This window comes from Strigops habroptila, chromosome 4, assembly GCF_004027225.2.
Source record: "Strigops habroptila isolate Jane chromosome 4, bStrHab1.2.pri, whole genome shotgun sequence".
NCBI classification, from domain to species: Eukaryota; Metazoa; Chordata; class Aves; order Psittaciformes; family Psittacidae; genus Strigops; species Strigops habroptila.
Window position 1 is genome coordinate 86329818 of NC_046358.1, and position 18421 is coordinate 86348238.

General features: G+C 41.5%; 2 protein-coding genes across 13 annotated transcripts in view; one reads left to right on the top strand and one right to left on the bottom strand.

Annotated features, from left to right (window-relative positions):
• The first annotated feature begins 2 nt into the window (after positions 1 to 2).
• Positions 3 to 17041, top strand: UBE2I (ubiquitin conjugating enzyme E2 I). Of its 11 annotated transcripts, none has more exons than XM_030484101.1 (7): positions 3 to 166; positions 4969 to 5044; positions 5292 to 5375; positions 8134 to 8206; positions 9765 to 9874; positions 10044 to 10123; positions 12886 to 13549. In XM_030484101.1, exons 2-7 carry the CDS (start codon positions 4979 to 4981, stop codon positions 12947 to 12949), a joined length of 477 nt encoding a protein of 158 aa, XP_030339961.1. In that variant the 5' UTR covers positions 3 to 166; positions 4969 to 4978; the 3' UTR covers positions 12950 to 13549. The 11 variants fall into 11 exon arrangements, with proteins under 11 accessions (XP_030339961.1, XP_030339959.1, XP_030339965.1 ...); XM_030484099.1 differs by having other exon boundaries at positions 53 to 166; positions 4966 to 5044; XM_030484105.1 differs by having other exon boundaries at positions 58 to 369.
• TSR3 (TSR3 ribosome maturation factor) overlaps positions 14575 to 18421 on the bottom strand; it is a 5283-nt gene continuing 1436 nt past the window's right edge. For both annotated transcript variants that reach the window (XM_030484091.1, XM_030484090.1), the window contains exons 3-6: positions 18022 to 18215; positions 17226 to 17399; positions 15660 to 15723; positions 14575 to 15582 (exon numbers count right to left, since the gene is read on the bottom strand). In XM_030484091.1, coding sequence (XP_030339951.1) covers positions 15465 to 15582; positions 15660 to 15723; positions 17226 to 17399; positions 18022 to 18215 — 550 coding nt within the window. In that variant the 3' untranslated portion in view covers positions 14575 to 15464. The remainder of the gene's footprint in view (positions 15583 to 15659; positions 15724 to 17225; positions 17400 to 18021; positions 18216 to 18421) is intronic.

The following is an 18421-nucleotide window of genomic DNA, read 5'->3' on the forward strand; positions in this document are numbered from 1 at the left end:
ACCTGCGAAAGCCCCGCCAGGGCAGAGGCCCCATTCTCCAATCAGAGGCCCGGCTGGGCGCACTGGGCGGGGCTCGGCCGAGCTCGGGCGCGTCCCGTCAGACCCGCGCTAGCGCCCTCCGAGGGACCGGGGCCGGTCGGGGCGCGGGGGACTCGCGGTGCCCGAGGTAAAACTTCGCTCAGTCTACCGGCGGGGGCTGGCGGAGCCGAGGGGCACGAGGGAGCGGCGGGGCTGGGCAGAGCCCGGCTGGATTCCTTCCTGCTCTCCGTGCTCAGGCGTTGTTTTGGTCACCTGTGGGTCCTGCGCTGTGAGGATGCGTAAAGCGTGGCGGACGGATCGCGCTTAGGATCACACCGCGCCGGCGCAGTGGTACGGACGGGTCGGGCTGAGGGACACGCGGCACGGCCGCGCTCCGCACCGAGGAGGGAGGGAGGGAGGGAGGGAAACTCCGGACCAGAGACAAAGGGGGGGAGCCGAGTCTGGAACATCCGGGTCATTCGCTGCCGCTTCAATCCGGGACACGCGCGGGTGCTGCGGCCGATAACGGTGAGGCCTGGCCGGGCGCGGGGCCTGGGGCGGCGGGGCCTGGCTCGGCGCGCAGGCGGCCCCGGGGCCTGGGCGAGGGGGGGGGCCTGGGCTGGCGCTCGCTGCCTGTGGCGCGAAGGGACGGGCGGCTGCGGGGCATGTGGGCCTGGTGGCTTCTGCTGCGGTCGCGCTACGGGGCCTGCCAGCGCACCGCTGCCTGCCTGAGGCGGGCTCTGCGTCTCCCGCGGCCCGCCCCCGGAGGCCTCCGTCGCCGCGGGCCGAGCTCTCCGGGGAGGTCTGCGTACCACCGGGCCTGCGCGAAGCGGCCCCCGACCCGACGAATGCTCGCCCAGGAGCCAGCGGGCGGACGCCGGGGTTCCCTGTGTAGGCCTCGGACGTTGGCCGTGGCCCCTTCGCAGCGGCCTTCGGCGGAGGCAGGCAGGGCTCGGCCCCGCCGCGGCTGCTGCGGGCGCAGTTACTTGGCCGGTCGGGCACCGAGACCTATGGCTGTGCGACTCCTTTTGTTGTTCTTGCGACTCGGGGAGTCGCTCGGCTAGTACCGCCTCGATCTTTTCATGCCGCAGACAGGAAGAGACTTTCCGTTCCAGTCCGGAGTTAGAGTGCTCTGACTGAATGTCAGACCTTAGCTTTCTCCACCCACAGGAAAATAAAGTTTGTCTCGTTTTGGGGCAGACTTCTTCAGCTGATTTTTTTCTTCTTTTTTTTTCCTGTCTGAGTATTTAACCTGCAAGTAAATATGAGGCTGGAAATGTTAATGATTTTTTCCCCATTGCTATTAGGAATTAGTAAGAGCTATTGAAAGTTTTTGAGGCTTAAAGAGCGCGTCGTTGGTGTTTTCAGAGACTTGTTGTGGGTCGGAATTGCGGGTGTGATAGCTGTTCCTGTGGAACAGGAATGCTCCTTTGCAAGACTTGCCTTTTTTGCGTGGAAGTAGGTTTCCCCTGTCCCCTGCCCATCAGAAGGTATAGATGGGTAAGATGATATGCAAGGGAACGTAGTTTGTGCCTATGATGAGTGTGTTGGTTTGGTTTTGTTCTTTTTTTTTCCCAAAATAGCTGGTAGTAACAGCAGCAGAGGTGAGCTACTGAGTAAATTTAGAAGTTTTTGTTAATTTTCTAGTGAGTTCATAGTATTAAAAGGGACGTTGCTACCTCTTAAAGCTGGGGTGTGTTAGGGAGGGATTAAAACCAAACACAGCGTGAAGTCTGGCCTGAAGCCTGGTCTGTTAGGCCTGTGCAAGGTAGTCTTGGTATACTTCCTCCAGTGTAAAAGTTTGTGTTCTTCCCAGTGACGTAGCGCATAAATATGTTGGGAATTCAATAGCAGTAAATTTGTCAGGTGAAGAAAATGAATTTGATGTGATTTTAAAAAAAGAAACACAACAAAACCAACACAACTAAACCCTAAGAACTGGGTGGGGAGGAGAGAGATATTTGTTCGTGTCATTTTGGTGGGGTGCGCGGTGCTTGTGCTTTTGTCTTTAAATTGTAATCGTTTCAGGTTAATTGAGATTTCCTGCATTTGTGAGGTATTTCAAAAGTTTACAAGAGCTAAAGTTCATGTACAGATACTTGGGCACGCTCCTATTCCAAAAGAGAGACGGGAAAAAACCCAAACAAATCATGCACATAAATTACTAAAGAAAAAAGTAGCAGTGAGAATATCATATCTTCATCTTTAATACCCACTTCGTTCTTGTTCCTCCATAGTGTCTGAAACCAAAATACATGCTGAGGTGGGCAGTCTCTGTCCTGTCTCAGCTCCAGCAGAAGTTAAATTCTTTTGTTGAAGAGCTGCTAGAGAGTATGTACTGGCCAGTTGTTAATGGATTGATTTGCCTGTGAGGGGATGCTTACCTAACGGGAACTTAATTTTTGAAGTGGGCGTTCAGTCGTTTTTGTCTCTAATCTGTCGTTGGTAGTAGTTTGTGATGATGTTTTAGATGTTTGTCTGCCCGTGCTAGGGTAACCAAAACCTGTAGAGACCATACACATGAAGCCAATTGTCTCATATACTCTGAAATGTAGTCTGCCAGTGCTTAACCAAGTCAAATGTCCCACGACTTGAAAAGGTATTCATAGAACATGAAAAAAGATGTTTAATTTACTAGGGCAGAGTATGGTGCATGAGCAGCTGCAAAGCAAGTGGGACACGTGGCCTGAAAATGTCTCCCCCCGCCCGCCCGTGGAGTGGTTACTGTTTGGTGATGCTCTGCAGGAGGCACATCGTTTATGTGCTCTCTGAGAAGTTGACGTTCCCCTTTAGATGCACCTCATTAATTGGCTGTTGGCCACAGGAAGTACAGTTCACGTGTTGGAAAGCATCCTGTAAGGCGTGTCTTGGCAGCTGAGTTACTGAACTATGGAACGACACTGGAGTGGTTTATAAGCACAAAGAGTTTTCTCAAATTGTTAGGGGCAGGGGACCACCAGGTGGAAGCACCGCTGAGATTCTGCTGTATGTTCAGTAGCTCATTGACATTTGTTAATGGGCATGGGGTCACAAAATTCTTAAAACTACTCCCTGCATAATTTGGTTAAGGGAGAGGGGTTTTCTGTTCTGGTGGTATCTTTTCAGTGACTCCACATCCGCGTGTCAACAGGCTACAATCTGAAGCAGTATGTACAGCTTGCGTTGACTAAATCCTGCAGGTATTCTGACATAACAAAAATACAGATGCATGTGTTGGGAATAGGTGAATATTGGACTGAATATAGGATTTCTTTTGGTGTGCATTTTTATTGAGTGTTCATGGTCCCTTTTAAAAAGCTTTATCTGAGATTAATTGCTAGTTTGAAGTTACAGATTATGGCCATCCATGTAAAACTGACTTTGGGGAAAAAAAGCTAGAAGGAGGGATTTGAAATACCAGTTGTCCTAGGAACTGCATGAAACTTTTAATGTGGTGATTTTAAAGACTTTTAGTTAAGGTGTCTGCACTGCTAAGCCACTTTTGATGATGTGTACATACTTAAATTGGATTCCTGCTGTCTTCTAATCTGTAAAGGGCATTAGCAGATGAACATGCGATGAACATATCTACATATCTTGCATGGAGTAGGTCAGTGCCTGGTAAATCTTTTCAGCATGAACACCATGTTAAATGATGTGTGAGATTTTTAAAACAAGGATCTTTGTGAGGTACAATTCATATGGTTCTAATAGTAGACTGCAGTATTTTTACAAGTAATCTACATAGTAATAGAATGTGAGTTTTGCTTAATTACTGAAATGTTTATTTTAATGGAGTGGTAACACTCCTTTCGTTAATTCTGTGAGTTTGGTGGAAGAATTCTACTCTCCTGGCTGTCATAAAGGCTTGTTCACTATGTGTGGAGTTGAGAACAAATTGACCTGACTTCTCCAACTGCCAGTTGTCAGCTCTTACTTAAAATGGATAGAAGAGCAGTAGGGAGGAGGATTAAAAGCCTTCACTTGAGTTTGTTTTGACCATGTGGCTAATGAAACCGTGGGTTTAGATACAGTTCAACAGTGAAAAATAAACTCTCACTTTGATTACTGTTCTGGGAGAATGGAGAATCCTCCCTGAATTTGAAAGCACCACTCTTGGAGCCATCGTGGCCAGAACTGTTCTTGCATCATCTGTAGTAGTAACCTGTGCTATACGTGTTTCTTCTGTAATCTCAGTCACCAAGTCCGACATGCTTGGCTGTCAGTAAGGCAGTGAAGGTGCAGAAAGATCATTCAGTTTATACTGGAATTTAAAACCTGCTTTGTGGAGTGAGTGGACCACTGGCTATTCCTGAGCTCTCTTCTGTATTCCTGAGCTCTCTTCTGTATTCCTGAGCTCTCTTCTGTATTCCTGAGCTCTCTTCTGTATTCCTGAGCTCTCTTCTGTATTGCTGTCTACAAGTTCTATAGTGGCATCACTGCAAAACCGAGATGATCTTGTTAATTGCTGTGCCTGTATTGCTTTTGTGTAGAATACTGGCTTTCAACAGGAATTTTCAGTCTAAAAATAGCATGCGTTATTCCGCTGGTTGCCAGAAACAGGAGCAATGCAGGTGCTTGCCTGCAGAAGACAGCTGAACTTTCTGTGGTGTAGGAAGTAGATAGGTGTTTTATCAGTTGCACAAGTAGGATGTCGGAACGGTTTTCTCATTACTAATAGTGTTTCTGTTGCCAAGCTACTGTCAAAGCAGTTTCTAAGGTATGATTCAAATATAAAACACAAGGTGGGGATAGTATTTTGTAGGTCAAAACCAGTAACTTAAGAGGTTGCTGATGTGTGGAAATTTGATGTTATTCCTGATGTTAACTTCTGCAGGGTGTGCAAAAACGTGTGTCTTGGATATAGTAGTGAAAATCCTGAGTGAGCAGGGCTTACAAACAGATAATACAGTGTGTTGTTTACACTATAAGGGAAAGTTCGTACTAAAAGCAATTATTTTCTTTCAGAAGGACTGTGAATATGTCTGGCATAGCTCTTAGCAGACTGGCACAGGAGAGAAAAGCCTGGAGAAAAGATCATCCATTTGTAAGTATAAGAACTGCCAAATTTCTGGCTCTGCAGTTGGTTTGGAGTTCTGATGAAGTTTTTTTTTTATTCTTTACCCCGATGTGATTTTTCTTATGTTGCTTTTTTTTTTTTTTTTTTTTGTTAATAAAAGCTGTTTAAAGCTATATAGTGCAAAAAGAAATAATAGTAAAGATAAAATATGTCATGAAGTATTCTAAGTACATCTTCCGAAATCTTCACCCTTTGGCTTTTTGCCTTAATTCAGGGATTCGTAGCAGTACCCACGAAAAATCCAGATGGCACAATGAATCTAATGAACTGGGAGTGTGCTATTCCAGGAAAGAAAGGGGTAAGACTCATGCACTTGCATTCTGCCAAAACAAGATTATCCCTCATGATAGACAGTTATGTACTTTATCATGATGTCACTTTTAAATACCTATATAATATCTTCATGCTACTGCTTTAAAGTTTTATAAACCACAAAATGGAGCAAACAAGGTCCTTAAAGCCAACTTCTTGCATCCTAGAAAATGCATCACACCAGGAAAAGATTAGTTTTGCTCATGTGATTCCTGGTATTTTAAAAATTGGGGTTTTCACTTGAGTAAAAATGCAGTCTCTAACAAGAAGCAGCGTGCATTGTTCATCTCTACCAGACCAGCCAGTGGCTCTCTGTTGCCTTTGTGTTTGAGGCAAGCTGTACTGCACCTGCTTCCCCTGAGACACATGAGTAGTTGAAACCACCAAAATGCTTTCTTGTCAGTCAGATCAAAAATTGAAGTAAAGTGGTGTTAGTCCTGGGATATCTCCGTTCACTTTTTTTTTACAGCAAATCACTTGTTAACTACCCAGAATTTGACTCCAAGAACATCTGCAACCCGTCCAGGTACACAATATGATCTTGATGGTACTGCTGTCATACTATTATCTTAGTAAGGCTTTTGAGTATCTGCTGTCTTTCACCTGTAAGGTGTGTTGCTCTGTGAGAAAGACAGTAAAAACGTGATTGACTGTTCTGGTGTTCTGCTTGAAGAATTTATTAAAAGCTATTTGTCTTCCCCTATGACGGAAAGCAAACAAAAATGGGAAAAACTTATCATACCAAAAGGCTCCTCTCTTCTAAAAATGGATAAGTTTGTTTCCTCTGGGAAATATTGGAGAATAGATATTTCTAGTTGTTAACAACTGACTACAGCTGTTCAGAACAAGTTCTTCAAATATACAATAGCAACTGTAATGAAACTTACTTGCTTTCTAAAACATGGTTATCTTAGTATTCATAGCACATTTTCTTCCTATTCCATCTGAGACTTTGCACAGTGAATACCAATGACAGTGGAGTGCTTGGGGGGGTGTGGGGTTTTATTTGCTTTTTGTTTCTTTACATTTTTTCTTCTTTCTTCTGCTAAAAATGATATAACAATGGTAAAAAAGAATTGGGGATTTCCTCCTAAGGTGGTCTTCAAACATACCTTGCTGCTTCTGAGGAGAGGATTTGATCGTTTATACTGATAGGATACGAGATGATCTTTACTCCGGTTCATTTTAAAGAATTAACACTTACTTTCATTGCAGTGTTTCCATAGCAAGGGCAAGTTAGAGAAAGGGTCTGAATTTTATATATATAATAACCTTTTCTCTGTTTCCACACTTCTTATCAGAGATCTGCTTGTCAGAAGATGGTTTTTTTCCTTATTTCCAAGTAAGATGACAAGGAAATATATTTTTGAGACAGGTTTTTTGTGCTTTGCTGGATGCTTTTCCTAGATTATATGATCCTTTTGAATAGTGCTGTCTTATTTTGTCTACTCTGTAGCATGGGAACTGCTCTTATGAGTGTTCTTCTCAGTTTCTGATGGGGATAAAAAGCTTCTGTAACACAAAAAGATGGAATCTGTGAAAGTACTTGCTACCAAGTGCAGACAGGGTTAGTTTAGGCTAGTGAACCTCCTATTAACTGCAGCAGTACTACCGTGCTGTCTAAATTTTTTGTTCATTTGTGGTTTTTGGCCACATTCTTATGAGGCAAAATAGAAGCCATTTACATCCATGTGCTTAAGAGGTGTATCTATATCCTATCTTCTGAGACTTATTTTAAGAGGGGGTATAATGCCCCTTCCTCACCGAACATGAATCATGTTGCATGGTTTAAGCCCAGCCAGTAGCTCAGTACCAGCAGCCGCTTGCTCATTTCCCGCCTCCTCGGGTGCCATGGGGAGGGGAATCAGAAGAATGTAAAACCTGCGGGTTGAGATAAGAAGTTTCATAAATGAAATTAAGTAAAATCTAAGGATAGTAGAAGTAATACCAACAATAACAATACTGACAATAATAATAGGAGGGAACAAAAAGAAAAAGAGGAATGAAAATTCAGAAGACCAGGAGTGCTGCACAGTGCAATTGCTCAGCACCTGCTGAGCGATAACCAGCCTGACCTGAGCAGTGATCGGTCCCTTCCAGGTAACCCACCCCAGGTTCTATCCCAAGCATGATGTGCTGCGGTATGGAACATCCCTTTGGCTAGTTTGGGTCAGGTGTCCTGCTTCTGCTTCCTCCCAGCTTCTTGTGCCCCTTCTCACTGCGGAGCATGAGAGACTGAAAAGTTCTTGATCAGGGTAAGCGCTACTGAGCAACAATCAAACCATCATTGTTGTGTTATCAACATTATTCTCATATTAAAGCCAAAACCAGCACTAGGACCAGCTACTATGCACTGCATCAGCTACTAGGAAGAAAATTAACTCCAATACAGCTGAAACCAGGACACGTGTAAAACTTCAGAAGTATTCTGTTCTTCTGTGAACTGTGAAAGTTTTACTTGTGTCTGGAATTAACACCAATGATCCTGGCTCTGCTGAAGACTCAACAAGACTTACTAGCTGTAATGAAGTGGAAAAGCAGGATTTTAATTCTTCAGCTAGTTATATAGGTAGGATAACTTGTCTCAGCCTAGACAGCATGCTACAGTGTAGGACAGCTATTTCCTACTGTATAGCAAAAGGATGTCTTGCACTTTGTCTGAGAAATTGTATTCCTGATAAGCTTTTTTCCAGAAGTTTGACTTCTCTTTGCTGTAATCTAAACTCTACCTTAACTCCTTACAGACACCATGGGAAGGAGGCTTATTTAAATTACGGATGCTTTTCAAGGATGACTACCCTTCTTCACCCCCAAAATGTAAGTAAAATGACTAAAACCCACGGGCTTATTGGAACAATGTTAAACTAGTCCATGAGGTTCTATGAATGGTTATTACTTTTCTTACAGCTGTCTTTTCTTTATCAGAAAGTTGCTTTTTTCTTTTTTCCCCACCCATCACTCTGCACTTAGAAAGTTGCACTGAAATGCGTTAAGGGCTCAGTATAACAAAGTTGTGATGGGAGGGCAATTACTTTATGGCTTTCCTCGAAGTTTGACAAAAGCAGCACTTGAGATGTTTACTACTTGACCCGTACTGTTTGCAAACTAGCAGGTAAGCATTGTTAGACCAAAGCCCTTTGCGTATTCATAATATTAAGTTGGTCTTCTAAGCCAAGAACTCAGAAGGCAAGAACTTAGAAAAAGTAATAAATACAAAAAGTTCTATCAACTTTAACCTTTTCATCAACTTGCTCTAAAACATGGATCTGTTCTTTTTCTGACACTATGTGCAACAGATATCTTCAGGTACCGGGATTTGAGTTTTTTGAGTTTTCCTTATCCCATCCCAAAGGTACTTACTTTAAAAATCTGAAAGTAGTTATTGCCTTGCCTAGTTTTCGTTTCTCAAATTGGCTTCCATCTCAAATCAATGACAGTGATTACAGATGGCTCTTTTGACAGTGGTTCATTTCTCATTTCATTTTAGTGTTTCAGCTGTATTGGTTGTCTTGGCAACTCCTTTTGTTACCAGCTAAATACACAAGGAAACGTGTTTTAACTAGAAAATATTTAACGTTAATATCTTGAGAAACACCAACTAGCACATCATTCAAGTGTTAATGAACTGCCATGCCTTAAAATAGGATGTGTATGTGACTGGTAGGACTTCATACCGATGCAGCTTCTGAGTTCCTACTGAACTTCACAAGTAAATCTTGTTTATGAGCTGCTCAGTGACGTCAGATGAATTAGAAAACTGTACTAACATGTAGATATTTCGTAGTGGCTGTTGCATTTAAGTCCTGTAAAGATTAAAGAAATGGCAGAATATAGATTGAGGGGCAGAAGGAGAGTTGCACAAGCCTAATTCTTCAGTCAGTCTTGCAAGTTGAATTTGGTTCCTCTTGTTCAGAGCATCTTGATTATACATTAAGGAAATGTGAAACTGAAAAATATGCTAGGAACTTAAGTCATCTTTGTGTAGAACTTGCAGTATTTTGAAGTGAGAAGAGATGAGCAAAGGGCATTCCATTATATAGTAGAATGTGAGGCTGTAAAGACAGGATTGGTTAAACAGCCCTTTATCACAAAGCTATTACAAACTATTTTGGTAGTTTCCATTCCTAAACCAGAAGATTACAGGTCACAACAATAGTGTTACATTGCTTGGGTTGATACCACAGATGTGATGGAGTTCCTGCTTTAGGTGCAGGCTGAGCCAGGAAGAAAACCAATACTAAAAGCACCAGAAATCTGTGTGGGTTTTTTTGGGGGGTGGGGGTGTCTTTGCCCATTGCTCTCCCACCCTAATCTAAACCAGCTCACTGATCTTGGTCTTAGTGCTGCATGCAAGTAATTCTCTCTTCCTCCTCAGGTAAATTTGAACCACCATTATTCCACCCAAACGTGTATCCTTCGGGCACAGTGTGTCTCTCCATCTTAGAGGAGGATAAGGACTGGAGGCCAGCAATCACAATTAAACAGGTCATTATTTGTACTTAGACATATTCTTAGCCCTTTGATTTGCTTTGCTTGCTTATCTGATGCGAATGTAAGATGTTCACTGTTTCTACAGTTAGTTTCTAAGGGTTTCTTCATTGAATGTCTCTTAGTAATATACATGCCTATGTTACTTCTATTCCTCCTTCCACAGATCTTGTTAGGAATACAAGAACTTCTAAATGAACCAAATATTCAAGACCCAGCTCAAGCAGAGGCTTACACAATTTACTGGTAAGTATCTTTGCATATCAGTTTCAAAGCTTTCATATTTGCCTACAGCTGTCTGTTACTTACAGTATAACATGCTAATGTTTTTAGGAATGATCAGGGGAATTTCCGTTGTGGCTTATATCCTGTGGAGATGCCTAGTTTGTGCTAAACTTGAACAAAACAGTAACTTCATGGTTAATAGACTAGTGGGGATTTAATAGCATTGCAACAGCAATGAAGTGTGAAGACTCCATCAGTTAGACCATGATTCTCATCCTGGTTCTAGCCCAACGTAGACTCCTTTCCCCTAAGGGCTCAGCAGTAGTGATGAGGCATAATGATGAGACCAGTGATAGAGGAGACTGAATTAGGTGACAAGTCCTATTCATCAGTGTAGGAGTAACTTCTGTCCAGTAGTGGGTACTTATAAACACTTGTGCCTGAAGGATAAAGGAGGGCTGCTGTGATTGCTGTAGGAAATATGTGGCATTTTGTGAAAACTAGATCTTCCAAAAGAACAGGTTAAGAAGTACAAAAAGCTCGTAGCTTCAGCAGTGTGAAGCTTGTGCTGGTTACAGGGACAGTGATCATTTGGGAGCTAAAAAGGACTCCCCCCCCTTAAAAATGGATCATTGATACAGAATCTCAGGGGCTGATACAGAATCTTTGGGGGAGCAAAAGACTTTAAACAAATGCTTTTGGCACTGATAACTACTGAAATAATGACAAGATTGAAATGCAGAATTGCCATTCTGAACAGAAGAGCAGGTCTCGGGAGAGAGCCAAGTTTGAAAAACGGCATTTCATGAGACTTCACATGTAAGCTATGTCAGAAATGTCTGCTGTAAGATCCTAGTGAAAAGGAAACCTGTGGATGGGTAGTAAGTCTTGCATTTAATTAAAAGCTTTGTTCAGTGTTATTTAAGTATCTACTGAAGACTTGATGGGGACTGAGTGCATAGTTAGGTGGCCACAGTTGTACGCAGCACTTTTGGGAGCCACTAATTTTAAGCCACTTCTGAAGGAATATTGGACGAAATAATCTACTTTTATACATGTATAAACAGTTCATGTGGGGTTTTAATCAGCTCCTACCTGCATGTATGTACAAAACCAATCTTTGCTAGTCTTGTTTCTGCTTTATTGTGCTTCTAGAAAAACAAACAACATTGAGAATAAACTATTGCGCATGGGTTTTGCTACTTCAAATATATACAGTCTCCCATTTATCCTCTTCATGTCTTTTGCACATGCATAGTATTTTAGGTGGGTTACTGTATTTCTGCAGTCTGAGAGTGTCTCTTACTACCTAGTAGGTAGAAGCAGCAAAACAGAGCAGGATTATGTATGCATCTGTCATTTGGCAGTTGATAATGGGGAAGATGCAGGGCTGTTTTAAATAGGTGTCTTTTAGACAAGTTGTGAGTTATATAAGAATAAGCTTTGTATTCAAATAAGAATACTTGTTCTCATTCTCAGGATAGCTTTGGTACTGTCACTGTAACTTCAGCACTGCGAATGTGCTAACCTTCCTGTCCTGCAGGCCTGCAGCCTAGTATGGCAGGCGTTCTTCTGTGTGGATTCTGAGGGTGTGAGATCCAGCACCTGGGTTGTATTCTCCTGTGACAGCACAATAGAACTGGGAGAAAAATTTTAGAATAAGGTCTGTACGCCTGTTTCTGAGAAGGAACCGGAGCAGTTTCAGTCTGGTCGCTCGTAACTGTTTATTGGTTGTGATCAAAATTTGCTTCGTTTCTTCTTGCCCCCAAACAGTCAACTTCTGAGGAGATAATGTGCTCCTTTTTCTTTTTTTTCTTTTACTGCAGCAAGCCTTCATAGCTGCAGAGTAAGATCAGTTTTACTGCAAAGCTGTCGGCAAAAGCCACGCACTGTAAACTACTCTTGGCACAAGAGTAATGGTAACAAATTTTTGTTTGGCTCTTGACCGACACTTCTGACAGCTGATAATAAAAAATACGGTGTTGAATGTAAATGGATGCTCTACTAAGCTACTACCATCCCTTGCTGGCCCAAGAATAGAAAACAAAGAACGTGCTCTTTTATGTATTGAGGCTGGGGCTTTGTAACTGGTCACAGTTCCCCAGAGCAGTACTTCCTTGTTTAATCTCTAGCTAGACTTGGGGAACTACTGTGTTTTTTCAGAATGTTGAGCTAGCTGTTTTGGAACTGGAGGTCAGGATAAGCATAACACTGGGAGTCGGGGTCTTCAGAAATGAAGGCTGAAACTACCATACTGTCACCATTGTCCTGTTTCCTAAAGAGCACTTCCTCTCTCTGTCTCCAAAGCAGTAAAGATGATGCTATAAAATTATACAAAGTGTACCAACTGTTAGTGAACTGCTCTTATCAACCACTTCGTACTGTTGGGATACTGGAATTAATTGTTAATGACTTCAGGTGTTAACATGGGGAGTGGCAAACAAATGCTTACATGTAAGGTAAAGCTGGCCTTGAGAAAGAGCAGGCACAGAACTTTTCATAGAGACTGGTGTGGTACGAAGTCAAATAGTACAGTCATTTGACAACAGATGGAGATTGGGAAGTAACTAGTTAAACAATACCTTACTTCCCTCCAAAGGAAGTTATCAGAGTAATGGTCCAGAAAAACCTTTAATATATTACATTGTTCAGTGAATTCCTATCTAATTGCCTTCAGCAACGACTTGGTTTCATATTGAAAATAACTAGAAGAACAATAACTCTGTAATATGGTCTCTTGATTTCTCAAGATAAAATTACCCTTTTTCCTCTCTTCTATTCAGCCAAAACAGAGTGGAATATGAAAAGAGGGTTCGAGCACAAGCCAAGAAGTTTGCACCATCATAAGCATCTGTCATGCAGCATCTTAAAAAGGAAGGGATTGGTTTGGCAAGAACTTGTTTACAAAACTTTTGCAAAATCTAATGTTGCTATGTACAATTAATATCCACGTAGGGGAGGGGGTTGTATGTGTGCCATTTTCCATATTCGCCACTTGTATACAGTTCTAAATTTGCTGAATTGCCCCCAGTTTTTTCATACAGGGTCTCTTCCTTCAGTCTTTTGTATTTTTGATTGTTATGTAAAACTTGCTTTTATTTTAATATTGATGTCAGTATTTCAACTGCTGTAAAATTACAAACTTTTATACTTCTATAAATTCACTAGTATCTCTAGTTCCTTTGCTCTCTGATGCAGGCATGCTTTAAAATGTTAGACCTATATTTAGCCTCTAGCTGGCTGTATGAAAAAAACAAAAATCATGTCCTCCACCCCCTTCCCTCCCTGAATTTGTTTTTCTATCTTTGAGAAACTAGGTTGTTACTGCTTAAGAGCCTCCGAGATCCAAAGTCAGCCAGCATCCTTATTCTGCATCACTTCCTTTGTGTTTATATGGCATTCTGTCTGTGTTGCTGTTTAGAATAAATAAACTGTTTATATAAAGGGCTTTGTTTCATCTATCTTCATTAAAATTATTAAAAGATTGCCATTTAAATGGCTCTGAACACAATTCAGTGCAAGTCCTGTTTTTAAGGCCTGTGATGCTGCACTTAGGTTTTGTTTAGATGTTACCTTCATTCGTTTTTCCTGCCTCCAACCCCAAAATGAATGCAGCCCCTCTTTGGGCCCTGAGTGGTAATTGCAGCTATTCAACTTCTTTGAATACGGAATTCTGACTAGCTAGAGACCAGTTGCTTACTGTGCATAATGAGATCAACATGGTGGTGTGACCACATTAACATAAAACACAAGCATTAGACTGATATGAACAATAATAGAAGCTGTCCAAGGAATGCAAGGGGACCTACAGCAACTGGGGATTTTAAATGGTACTTGTTTATCAGGAATGCTTCTGTGCCTTCTTCCGTATGTCAATGTATAGAGCTTTTAGGAAAAGGACGTGCATAATGCAATTAAAGTTCCTTTCTGTAAAGGAAAAGTTAAATTATGTAAGTTATTTTCATGTATGTCAAGCTGATATGCCCTCCATTAAACTTTCGCTGCTTTTTAATTGTATTTTTTTAGTCAAAATAATTCTGCAAAACGTGAAGTGTAAAAAGCTTTGTTCTGAGTTGTAGCTTCTTCGGTGGTTTTTTTCTTGGTTTTTTGTTTTTTGTTTTTATTTTTTTTTTAAAAGGTTGCTGCTAGAGACTCAAGTTATTCTAAAAGTGTGATACAGCTGTGTTCTCAGATCTGTATCTCAGTTCTGCTTGTCTGCATTTGATTATGTGATAGCTTTAGCACATGGAAGCTTTCCCCACATTAGAGTAGGTAACACCCTCACGTTTTTCTCAGTCCTTGAAAAATTGTTTGTGTAGGATTGCTTCCTTGCCACAATACAGAAATCCTTGTTACAACAGCTGAGGCGGGAGTGACTTCATATGCTTGGGTGGGAAAGTGGATAACTGACAGCAGTTGAAGGAAAAGATTTCACCATAGAATTCCTTTACTTAGGGTTTGGTTTTTTTTCCTAAGGCAAATGGAATATTTGTACCACTAAAACCGCTGCTGTGACTACCCATTTTGTCTCAAGTAGGCTTAGCATTGAATCCCTCTAGCAGAAGAGGGGTGAGGTGAAAACCTTGCTGTGAAGGGAAGAGCTTGTATATATGAAGGGAACACTATAAACTGTCCTCACAGTTTTGTGGTGCAGTTCTGAATATAAAGTGCCAAAACATCGTATGTTGCTTAGGACTGTATCGGAGTAAATAAAAAATGGCATGTAAAGGTATTGAAAAGACATACTGAGATGTTAAAACAACTCCAGGAAGCATTTTTTCCTTTTAGGCGTAGGTCATCTGTTCATGCTAGAGTTGGTGAAGCAGTTGAAATACATATGTCAGGTTCAAGCCTGCGAGAAGTCAGAGGCACGGTATGTGGTAGGTACTCTGAACAGGGCCATAATTTAGTCACATTTTCCCGTTGAAATATGGCCCAGAAGTTAAAAGGGGGTTACCTGATGTACTATTAGGTAAAAATAATCCCCATAAACCATGTTCCAGACACATTGATTAGAATAGTTTTAACTTGTAACTATGCTTCAGGCTCTTTACATAATAATTAGCATTCCCTGAACAATTAGCTACAAATTAAATAACCTAAAGCCTTTATGTGCATAAATGGATCTATAAACCCACATAGAGCTAGAGACTCACTTGAAGGAAGGCATTTGCTAAGTACCAAGTTACAGGTGAAAAAGCCACACTGTTAACTAACTGTTCACAAGGAAATGTCTTTATACAAGATGTTACAACTCTTTGGGATTCTTGGATTGGGGGTTTTTTGTTTCTCTGTTGGGCTTTTGGTGGGATTCATTTGATGATTTTTTTTTTAACTTTTCAAGCAGTTGGTTTATTAGTAGTTATTGCAGCCACTCTACAGTACCATGATCTTCTGGGCTGCTCTCATCACTGCTTTCAGTGGCATCATCCGGAGTGCTCGCACTGTCCTCCTCAGATTCTTCATTACTTTCTGCTAGTCTGGAAACATTTTTCACAATTATAAAAGCAAAGCAACTTAAAATAAGAAAAATGGTATTTAAATTAAATGTCATTACCCTGAGGAATTGATCGGTCTGTTGGGATTAGAAAATTCTTTCCCTGAGTCAACATCAAAGGGATCTGGGAAAAGAAGGGGGGAAAAAAAAGTATGCATTGATGAAGGTGGCAAATGTTAAGGGTCTCCCCTCATTTCCTCATTTTCATTTTAAGAGATTACTGGCAGGGAGGGAAAAGCATAAGAAGTCTGTTTCAGCTTTCTGGTAAGTTTACCATTGTTCAGTCAGAAACCAGGGAAGGTGAGAAACAGCTACCAAGTCCTGTGATTCCTCCCCCCCGGCCCCATTCTAGTCTTTTCAGTCTTCCAAGCCCTTTGTGGCCCCCACCCACTCTGGGGTTTGGCAGCTTTTTAGGGGTGATCAGGCTGTACACAGAGATTTCTAAGGCTTTTGGTAAGAAAACATGGATGTTCTCACAATGGTTTAGTTCCAAAAGGGGCTACCTGGTTAGTTCATGTCTGAGAAGTGAAGTATAGCTATGCAGGTTTACCTCTTGATGAGTAAGGGCAAGGCTAAATTTACTTTGATTTAGACAGCTGGAGAGAACTGGTACCTCTCCTGGTACCTCAGAGAAGTCAAAGGCACAATAGCTTTGGTACCGGTCCACCCGGTAAATACATAAGATTGTGGGTGGAAGTGCGTTTTACTCGGTACAGCAATTCTGCCCCTTAAGAACTGTCTTTGATGTAACAGTAGTTACATCCACCAAACAATATAATGATTTCATCCAGCCTAGCATGTTATGGCAAAGAGATCAAAGTTCAGAGGAACTAAAAGCTGTCTACCATCTCCTTATAGTGCCATCCACTAGCCAGTTTTCATGGCACTTTTAGCCACTGTGAAAGGAAAACATTAATTAGGAGCATCTCTCTTCGTGTGTTCTTGATCATTTGATTGGCTTTTTTGTCCTATTTAGAATGAGACCAAGCACTCACCTGTGAATATAGCCTGAAATACTGGGATACTACTAAGTTACTGGAAGAATTTGGGAATAAACTACTGTACTTATTTTCATTATTTTTATTAGCTATTATTGGCTATTTTCATTATTTTATAGGTCTGATTTTAAACATATTGATTAGGGTCTGTATAAATACGTCTTTTCAAAGTCTTTCTTAGGTTTATGTTTAACTAACTGGCTGTCGGACTGTATGCCTGTATTTCTCTTATAGTCCTCCTGAATTACTACTCTCTTTACTCATGCTCTGCTTTTAACATCTGTAGATAAAATGAGGAAGCATCCCATTTTCTTTTTACTCTTTAGTTCTCTTAACATCCTTAATTTGATCATGGTGGCTGCTCCACAGCTCACCTGTGGATACGCTCCAGGTGCACTCAATTGCTTTGGTCATTTTCATCTTTTTGAGTTGGGGGAAAAAAAGGGGGGGGGGCAAACTTGCTTATAGAAGGAATAGAGAGAATACGCAGCACAAGGAGTGAATGTCCAACACATCGCAGAAAAGCTCTGATCTTGTACCTTGCCAATATTTTCATGAGATTAAAGGAAAAGATTGTAAGAAAACTAGTTAGGAAAAGAGGGTGTGTTATGTGTCTGGTTTTTCTTACCTATTTCTTCCTCTTTTGTTTCTTGGACAGTGGCTAAAAACTCCTTTTCAACTCTGAACACTTCTTCCTGGCAGTGACAGGCTGCATATCTTTCCAAGAGATTTTTGTTCAAGTCAATAAATGCCTGACCCCACTTAAATTTCCTTAGAAGAATGGTGGCTAGGTCTGGGAATCCTAAAACAGAAAATAAACAATCAGTTTTCTTTTTCAGTGTGAGATTTCATTCAGCTTACTAAGTTCAGTACACACCAATGTATCACCACATGAATTATTCAAGCTCTAGCTCCCACAGTCCTTCAGTAAGATAGCAGTTGTAAATACAGTATTTTCAGAAGATGAGATTTATCTGCAGTCTACTCCTGTCAAGAAAGCTGTGATGAGTCTACAAAACATCGCAAGAGGGGACAATTAATTTTGTTCTTAATCAGAACCCAGCCTATTAAGAGCCAGCTGTTTCCTGTCATTAAGACAGGTGCCAAAGGATTCATGCTCTGTCTTCTCTGGCTTTTTAAGGAGTTTTTAGGTTTTTTCTAACATGAAGTGCCATCCTGACAAAACCAGGCTTATCAGTTTATGTGTCCAGATTCACAGCTGCCACGAACTCCCCACAGATACCTACATACTACCAGATACAAGTACTTGGAAGAAAGCTAGACAATCCGGTTCCAGACTCAACATAAGTGATGACCAGGGGGACAGCATTACAGTTTATTCTATTGGAGATTATCTCTTCTGATTTTTTAAGGATGTAAGAATTACTGGCAACGTATTTCACATCAGACACATTACAGCCTACCGACAATGCAAAAGGCTGCAGCAAAAGCTTCCACACAGGACAGTTTGCACGGCCGACCATAGTTCACAGGATTTGCAGCCACCAAGTAAGGCAGCAGCCGTAGGTGATTTCCTCTCATTCTCTTAAAGGGAGTTTCTTCTAATTTGGCCCATGAGCAATCTATGACTGCAATTCCACTCTGGGCAACGACATGCCTGCAACAACAAACATCTCTGTGTTTGAAAAATCGCCATCATTGTATTGATAAGAGAAAGTGACAGTTACACTTGCCACTTTACACTGGCAAATTTGCATACCCCCCTTTTGTCAATCACAAGGCATACGTTTTATAGCGATCTAAAATACAGATGCAATAAGAAAGAATAACCACCTGCTTTTCCTCCAAACATGCATGTGGCAA